General features: G+C 47.0%; 1 protein-coding gene across 3 annotated transcripts in view; it reads right to left on the bottom strand.

Annotated features, from left to right (window-relative positions):
- Positions 1-459: 459 nt before the first annotated feature.
- Positions 460-9475, bottom strand: part of RPTOR (regulatory associated protein of MTOR complex 1) — a 308191-nt gene continuing 299175 nt past the window's right edge. For all 3 annotated transcript variants that reach the window (XM_077833284.1, XM_077833285.1, XM_077833286.1), the window contains 3 exons: positions 5776-5892; positions 5038-5167; positions 460-3252 (listed from right to left, as the gene is read on the bottom strand). In XM_077833284.1, the coding sequence (XP_077689410.1) occupies positions 3184-3252; positions 5038-5167; positions 5776-5892 (316 nt within the window). In that variant the 3' untranslated portion in view covers positions 460-3183. The remainder of the gene's footprint in view (positions 3253-5037; positions 5168-5775; positions 5893-9475) is intronic.

Below are 9475 nucleotides of genomic sequence, written 5' to 3'. Positions count from 1 at the left end.
GGGTTTTTTTACTCTGGAAAAGACAAGGCTGAGGCAGGACATAATAGTCTTCAAGTACGTAAAAGGTTGTTATAAAGAGGAGAGTGATATATTATTCTCCTTAACCGTTGAGGACAGGACAAGAAGCAACACACAAATTTCAGCAATGGTTGGACATTAGGAAAAACTTCCTAACTGTCAGGGTGGTTAAGCACTGGAACAAATTACCTAGAGAGGTTATGGGTTCTCAGTCATTGGAGATTTTTAACAATAGGTTAGACAAACACCTGTCAGGGATAGTCTAGATAATATTTAATCCTGCCTCAGTGCAGGGACTGGGCTAGATGACATATTGAGGTCCCTTCCAGCCCTACATTTCTATGATTTTCCCCCCACCCTACACAGCCCGTTTTCCTGCTCTCAAGACTAGGCAACACTAACTCCTCCCATTCATTACAATAAAACGACCTGACCACAGGCTGTTTCTGCATTTATGCTTTATTAACCATTTATTGTTTGTATTTATTTTACTCTCACATTACAATCTCGGAGTTTATTTTTTTTAATATCTTTTTTATTTTTGTAAAATAAATAGAGATAAGTGAACTTTTAGGTAGGATGCTCTCCAGAGCCTTGGTTAAACTTCATGATTGAATTTTTGCATCAGACCTGTGAAAACAGCGCCCAGACACGCACAAACGCTTAGATGAAAGCTCTACAGGCAGAGTCAGTTAAAAACCATACTCCTGGCTGCACAGGCTGGGAGGGCGCTCAGGAATGCTGGTATGAAGACAAAGCAGCTTCCCACAATGCACCTTTGCATTTTGCCAGGTATCGCTTGTTCTTTAAACAAATCCACTGATTGAGGTTAAAAATCTATGGTGTTTGTAAATAGTGCATGTTAGTCAGTTATCTGCAAATCCCAACCTCTGTCTCAATGCTGGCCAGCACGCCTGTCCTTGGCCATTCCCTGAGCTCAGAGCCACACGCAGAGGGACAGGCATGGTAATCAGAGGGTCGAGACTGGTACCACTGCAACAGACACTGGGGCAAGTAAACCTGTGTGTAACAGCAGCTCAATGGGCCACCAAGAGAGGCAATTTTTTTTAAGCTCATCATTAACTTTTGGAAGTCCACACCGTAGAAAAACACAGAGGTTTAGGTAAAACAGCAGCTCCTCCAGATTTCCTTCCATCGCTTTCGATTCAGCATCCTGTGAGGTGGCCCCTAGATCACCCTAGGGTACAGAAGGCTGCAGTTGTGCTTGTGAGTGGAGGGAGCGCCCCAGCTGGGGTACCTGCCTCAGTCCCCTCAGCTCAAGCCACCTTGCAACAGGAATACTTCGAGATTTGCAGACAGCAGCGTTTTACTATTTGACTTTTAATGGCAGAGCACAACAGTCTCCTGGGTGATTCTGATGCCATGGCATTGCCTGGCTGCATTCAGGCTGCGTGAATGCTGAATGAGCATCTCCGGAAGCAAAATGCTCTGGCATGTTACGTGCAACGACACGGTCAGCCATCCCCAGCTGAGTTCAGTGGGGGAGGTGAAGCTACTGCCCACAACAAAAAGCAACAATGTTGTTCATTTCTTTTCTCATTAACACTACTGTCATTGACTTAGGTACCTCTGCTGGCCTGTGAGTAATGGCGATGCCAGAACCAGAATGGAGAGAGTTTTCCTAGCTTTGGATAGCTTAGCATCATCATTGTTACTTTACAGGGTTTTGTTCTTCCCGCCCAGCTGATTCACATCTAGACAGTACTTTACTGGGGAAATGCTCCCTTCGGCTTTGCCACCTCCTTCCCCAAATCAATCTCCAGACACATTCTGGATTCCAAGGGACAGGAATCTTCATTACCAACAGGCATGAAAGGAGTGGGAGAGGGTATTAGCTTTCCCTAGAGATTGGGGACAAGATGATCTTGCACAAGGCAGAAGGATCTGCTGTTGGCCCCTCTCCCTCCAGGATGGCAGTGATTCTCTTGTGATCAGAACATACACATGGATGCCCAGATGTGTCAACACACAAGGACATGCCAATGCAATGCGTATCTGCCTGGGTTCATACAGACACATACAAATATGCCCAGATGCATATACACCAAGGTGCATGCAAATGAACATGTATACAGCTGGGTGCATACAGTCACGTATGAGAAAATGTTCACGTCCATTAGCTAGCTGAATATTAGCACTTCTGAGCAAAAGGAAAGCCTATGGTTTAAGGCAGGGCTACAACAAGCCCTCTCTCTGTCTGTAGTTGTCAGGACATCTCATGTGCTTTGGGGGCGTACTGTGGGCAAAGGGACAGCGACTCCTGAAACAATGGAGTGAATAAGAAAGTCTTTAACCCCATTCATCTGCACGGACATACGAAGGTGCCCATGAACAGAAAGTAGTGACATCAGTGACGATCCAATTTCCTTAGGGCACAGAAGATGTTGCTCATTTTCTTGGTTCTCCTCCATCTGGATGCAGAGCTATATGGCCTGTCAGTGTTCCACACTGCTCCTATTCTCCTTACCTGCAACCACCTTCCCTCTTCCTCCTCGCTGCCTTGCATGCTGATCCACTCACTCTGTCTGTACTTCCACTGGAGAAGGAACATGAGAGAGGGAGGCCAGCAAGCACAGCAGATGATTTCCTGTCTCCCTTCTCTCTGTTACACACAGATTGCTCAAGACTAGGTGTGATATTCTGCAGGCGGCCAGCTGGGATCCTGTTGTCTGCCAGAGGGACTGCTCTTTGGCACAGGATACGTAACAGAGGGGTCACTTGGTAGGGTGAGAAAGCATGGAGCTGTAGGTGAGTCCTGACTTCATTCCTTAAGTTACCTAGACCCCCATGAAACAAAGGAACAAAGACTGAAATAAAAAGCCCCTCACAAAGGTATTGTCTCATCCAGTCCTTTGGAGCCTTGGAACCATGTTTGTAACAGAAGCAACCATTGAAAACAAAAAAGAAATGTTCCTTTTCTGTAGTTTTTAGAGGTTATGGCTGAAATGAAAACAGGAGATTGTCTCTCTTTCCACCTCTCCAAGTCATCAGTAGCTGAGTCAAAAGAAAAAAATATGTTCAGGTTATGGGTGGCAGCAGCAGCAGCCAACACTAAACATTCACGTCGATCATTTCTCTATCTACATTACAGGTGAGACATGGCCCTGCCCGCTGGGACTCTCCCTTTCTCCAGTGAGGCTGCTGTTATCTGATCCGCTTTTCCACCGAGTACACCGAGATGTAGTAGTCATTGCTTCCAACTGCCAGGTGAGGCTGTGGGACAGAGAGCAAACAAGTGAAATATGCAGGAGTCATGGGGGGAGGGAAAAAGAAAAGAAAGGGGCAAAACAATTTGGGCTACAAGATACAAATCAGCCCAGGTGGTGAGTCTCAGCATTCTGAGCAATGCTGGCCAGATGCTAGGGAACTCCTAGCTGGGTCTGCCATGGTAGCTACAACAGACTGTTTCCTCCACCTGTCCCAGGCTATATGTCATTGTTTGCCACTGTTTCAGCTGAAGGCAAAAATTATGGTGGCCCTTAGCTGCCAACTTCTACTATAATTCTTCTAAATGATCAGAAATGTGTTTGTTACAAACAATCCCCTGGATTGAAAACTAGCACACTTGTCTATCGAGAACCCCAGGAGCAATTCCAGGCTTCGAAGAGACCAGGACTAGAGGGTTTCTTTGTTTGCTTATTTTAAAGGAGACAAAATTTTCAGACTTGCTAACCCCCTCTTCCCAGCACCCAAACCTTTCATTAGGTGTTTGACTTCTTGCAGGGTGATTTCCCACTGCAAAGGAGCAGCAGACAGATGCACAAGCTCCCCTTTATTGCCTTCCTCCTCAGGATGTAAAATGCACATCCAGAGAAACCACTACCCCAGTCCCCCCCACCCCGCCCCCAGATCGGAGGGCCAAAAGCATGTTACATCATAGCTCTTCTTCCACTCACTGCTCTCTCCACTGCTTCAGGCTCTTCATCAAATGCCACTGTCCTTTCTCATTAAATGTAAACCACTTATGCCCTGACCCTTCAAGGTTCCAACATGACTGCCTCATTTAACTTTCACCTGTTCCCTATTCCCCATTCAGCTACTTTCTGCTCCTCCTTCTATCTCCCTCACCTATTCCCATCTCCAGCTGTCTCAGGCCATACTGCAAATGTGTGACATCTCCTAATTAAACAACTACCAGACACCCTCATTCCCCTCCTTCTAAAGAACAGTGCAGAGTCACCTGCTCTGCGACACATTCCCATTGCAAGACCTCTCTCCACCCTGTTTTGTTCTGAATTTTAAGAACTCTTGCTTTTAGATTGTGCAGGAACGCTTATATTTTCAGCAGGTTTTTTTTTACCGCACAGCCCTATGCACACCTACAGTGTTATATGGTGGTAAGGTGGGTTCGGTCTACATTGCTGAGACAGCAGCCACTTCTGAGGCATTTGGTGGTGGTATCAGTTTTAGAGGAAAAGCAACAGAATAAAGAGGTGCTCCGTAATCTGGGCTAAATTTTGGCTTGTCTCATGTGTATGTGCTGGTGGAGAGAGCTGGCTCCTGTAGAGCAGGATGGCGGTGCTCAGCTGAGTTCTAGGCTGACACACCTTACAGAACAGCTCTGGCATAAGCTGTCATGAGCAAAAAGCTAAATCAAGAGGCAGTTCCAGAGCGAAGTGAAAAAATGTGCAGGCAACCAGTGATCAAAAATGGCTCCGAAGTTTGGAATCCTGTTCTAGCCCTTAGTGGGCATTTCTGCACTTTAATAAACTGCTGCACACTTTGGTGCAACGGGCCGTATTTGCACAGGTTCGGCCCCAGAGCAGCATGCACTGCTGTTGGGATAGGATTGCACTGCACTGACAAAGCAGGGTGGCTTCCTGGACGGAAGCAGCTAGGTTGCAGGTTAGGAACTAAGGTGCACTTGTGTTGGGCAAGACTGTGCAGCAGCCCCCTGTACAAGGGGAGGTCTTTAGTCATTGTGACCAGCCCCTTTTTCACAGAACTTCACTCAGACCTGCCAAAAAAAAATTCCGAAGTGAAAAAGAAAATACAGACCCAATGAGGATGGAAAGCCAGGCAGCTGATGGCTCCGACTCTCTGTCCCATAAATCCATCATAGTATTTGATATTGTTGATCAGCTCTCCATTCCCATTGTAGATTGCAGTGAACTGATTCATTGAGCCACTGGAAGGAAGAGAGATCACCATATACTCACCACATTCTGACAATATTCTTCATTTCTACATAAAGGGTTTTCTACTCACTACTGCTTGGCTATGGAGACGGGAGTCATTTATAAAGCAAAAGTGTGTACCATGCGTTCTTATAAGCAAAGAGATTGGTTTTAATCCATTCTGCAGCAGCCTCAGCACTGAGAGATTTATAGACAGGCTCGAACTGAGGATCTACCCGTTCTGCTGTAAATTCAAGATGTAAAATATATAGAGCCAATGAAAGTGCATGTTCCCCTAAGGCGGTTCTCCACAGCTACCATGGCACCGTGATCGTGAAGTGGATGCTGGGGCCCCCCTCTCAGCCCTGCCATACACCTGCTGCCTTTGGGTAGGGAGTCTGACACATTGAGAACTGGCAACACCCTGCACCATCACTCTGAGTCACCAGTGCAAAGGTTTCAACCACACACAAAAGGGTTAAAATACCTGAACTGCACACATGGGAATGAAGCGGCACTGGTCATAGCAAAGGGGAAAAAGAGACATGAATGGTATTTGTAATGATGGATTTCGTCTCTCTTTGTTCCACAGAGGAGGTGGGATGGGGTCAGAACCTACCATGCAAACAGATTGGCCTGTGGGTGAATGTCCAGGGCGGTCAGCCCTTTGACTATCTGAAGGACCTTCACAGACTCTGGCATCCTGGGGTCGAAGAAACGGACATCTCCATTCACACTATCAACAGAGGAGGTTCACAACATTAGACTCTGTCCCACTGGAAGTGCAGCCTCAAAAGCCCCAGAGAAAGGCCACTCACTTGCCTGTGAACAGACCACCATGACGCACGGCAGAGCCATAACTGGGCATTTTAGTGCCCGGGGCAAGCAAGCCTACTTGTGCCACCTACTGTTTTATTCTGTCATTTCTCTGCCCCCGCGGCTTTGCGCCCTGGGCAGCTGCACTGCCCGGGTTATGGCGCTGACAGAAGGACTACACCTGAGGAGAGATTCAGCCCAGTACCACCTCTCCCCGTCTATGTCCCGCATTGTGACCTTATCCACCCCAGCATCATTTGTTTCCAGTAGGATCCACAGTAGGCTAGATACTGTACACACACAGAAAGGAAAGAATGGTCACTGTCCTGAAGAGTGACCACTATCTTACCCCACCCCCATCGACATGACAAAAGTGCTTCCATTGGTATGTCGCACACAGTACAACAAGCCATGTATGAGGCCCCAGTTCCTTTTCCTCCATCCAGTGTGACTGCTACATTCCAGCAGCAGGCAGTAATCCAAGGGGCTTCTATGGAACTGCCCATTCTGCCAGTTATTTGGACTCTGGTCCATAAGTCCCCTGCTGTTCAGAGTACCCTTTGGAGCAGATGTCAGCAAATGCTGATTAACAGCTTGTATCTTCTAAGGGTTGATCCAGGCAAAGCTACCAGTGCAGAACAGAACTGGCCCTAGATACGGCCAACAGGGTAAGGCAGCAACAAAGAAAAGATTCATAGCTGCTCTGACCCAGTGAAACAGACACCAGGGGATGAGATAAGCAAGATTTAAACTGAATAACAGCAGGTTCTAACTAGTATGAGGATGTCAGACTCCACTGGGTCTAATGCTGCTGAGAGGCCCAGTGATAACCAATAGAGACAGCGATCCTGAACCAGCAGTAATTAGAAGGACACTGGTCACCTTTAACACAGCTGTTTCTGAACTGTGGAGCTTATGTAAAGATGACTGAAACTTCATAGAAATATCAGTCTGCACAAGCGGGGGCTGGAGTATTTCAAGGAACTAGCCCAGCCCCAAACAATGCGATTTTGAGATCAGATGAAAATTTAAAAACTCAGTTGCTGATTATTCCTTAAGCAGAGGGGTTATTAAAGCTAGATTGCTTTATAGGCACAGGTGGCTCTCTGTACCGGACATGCTGTTCCCCACCCCCTCCCCACCATTGACCTATTTTCCCCACAATTAAGCACAATTAAGAAGTGAGTCTAAGGCACAGCTAGCCGGGCCTACCTCTTTCAATGCTCTATGAAACTGTAAAGCTGAGATTTTGCAGTAAGAATCCTTAAAGGGCTACTAGATACTAGGACAATCTAATCATGGCACTAGCAGTTAGATCAAAATGGCTGGACAACGGGCCACATGACTATCCAGCCTAGGTGTCATGATCCCTTTAGCCGTATGAGTGAGCTTCCCCAGGTGATCTGGTTACAATGGTCAATTCTAGGTTATAAACTCATTCTCTCATGCTTTTTGATCCAGATGAGGGTCCTCTAGGATTTCGCTGAGTAATTATTGCCAGCATTGCCGATTTAGTGACTTTTTGGTTTCCCTAGTGAGAAAATAAGTGTCCAAGTGACCAGTGATAAATCTAGCGACTGTCACTGCCAATCACCCTACCATTCAGAGAAAGATGTCACCAATATGTATAGTAACAAAATCATTCACAAACAGCTCAAGTGTTAACAAAATCCATTCCATGCTCTTTTCACTACACTGTGTTGCACACCAAGTCAATGTCGTTACGTCTCAATTGAGCACGTCCTCGGAAGGAATCGCATTCCAGGGCTGCTTGTGCAGAGATTGCTACAACCTGCAGGCGAGGAAATGAAGTCTGTGGAGGCTAATTAAATACTTTGCTAAAGCCAGGCGCACGTTGGAGAGAGAAGCACATTTGCCAGGGCTTGTTTTTATCCAAATGTTCTTTCTCTCCACTCTGTAGTAGGCAGCACACCCTGTGATGCAGGGTAAGATGGCTAATGAAGCGGGCTGGGCGGGGGAGGCAGGTTAGCTAGCGAGGAGAGCCGTACGGACGGAAGGTGGGGTGGGATGAGACAGGGCCATGGCCCCAGTGGAACGGGGGGCACCGTGCCTACAGGGATGAAGCCCTTACTACAGGATCAAAGGCAGAGCTAGCTTGATTTCAATTCCCCTTTACTCCTTCCCCTGGCTTGGCCTGGGGTTAGCTGCCCAGCTGTTTTCAGAAATCAAACCCTGGAAGTGCGGGGAAGGGGTCCAGCGAGCGGATTTTTGTTTTTAAATCTACTTTCTTGACTCTCTGTAGCACCAAGCTCAGGCCAAGCGAATGCCCTCTTCCCCCCGGCTCTGGGCCCTCCCTTTCGCTAACCTGCTGGCTCAAATCCAGGCTGGCAAGAAAGGGAGGCTCAGCTGAAATTAACCAACCCCAGCCGTACTGGGCTGCAGTGTACAGAACGCCCTTCCCAGTGACCAGAAGGCTGCAGTTTCCTTCCCAATGAGCAGAGGGCGCCCTCCTGATGATGACGGTGTACTGGTGTAGTTGCTCCTTGCGTGCAATAAAATGTAGTAAGAGCATGGAATGGATTTTATTAACACTATTGAGATGCTTGTGAATGATTTTGTGACTACACTCGTGTGTGTGTGTGTGGGTTTGTCTGGTGACTTCCTGCTATGTGGAGTTGGCAACACAAATGTCTGAGGCACTTCAGGAAATAGTTATACTGGAACCAGTTGCTGGTGAGAATTCTTTTATAAAAGCCACTCTTCATGGATACTGTAGTTATTCTGAGCCCAAAGGCATTCCTTTCTGGAGAGGAAATGAACTGCAGGATGGCTTGTTTGACCACAGTCCTGTTGCTTTGGGATGGGGGACCAGACATTTTCTCCTGTCTTTCTGACACTGCTGAGGAGGATGTGGTGGAGAGGAAGCGAGGCATGCAAGGCAGTGATGCCGACCTGGCTCCCTGGGATTGCTGAGGGAGATTATGAGGAAGATTAAAAACTCTAACACAGGAGAATAACAAATCTGGCAGATGCACCATCTAAGCCCCTTTCTAAAAACCGTGATAAATTTTGCCACTCTATCCCCTGCCTCCGGAAAGCATTACGTCCTGGAGAATTAGGTTCTGTTTTCATTCTGTAAACAAGGAAGAAGAGCATCTCTGTGGACAAACTGCATCTTTGTGACTGTAAATTGTATTCTGCTGTCCCTTTAACAGGCAAATAAATATCGGCTGCTCTCCACACAGTATTTACTGAGCAGCAGAAATGTCTTTATGTGTAGAAAATTGCTATATGGTGAAGTAATCCAGCACAGCAATATGCCCAGAGGATGCAGAGTGAACGTCCTCTCACCTAGGACCCCCACAAGGCCATTTGCAATAAGGAAGCAGAAACAGAGCATACAATGTCTCCTTGAGCCCCCTCATTCACTTCCAGGTAGGCTACAGGTTTCTTTCCTTCTCCTTCCCTTCCCTCACCAAGTTTTGGAGCAGGAGTTAACTGCTGAGCTGAAATGCCAAAGTGCAGAGCTTTACCTTCTTTGG

Source organism: Eretmochelys imbricata, chromosome 14, assembly GCF_965152235.1.
Source record: "Eretmochelys imbricata isolate rEreImb1 chromosome 14, rEreImb1.hap1, whole genome shotgun sequence".
In the NCBI taxonomy this organism is placed as follows: Eukaryota; Metazoa; Chordata; order Testudines; family Cheloniidae; genus Eretmochelys; species Eretmochelys imbricata.
This window is presented reverse-complemented; position numbering and strand designations above follow the sequence as displayed.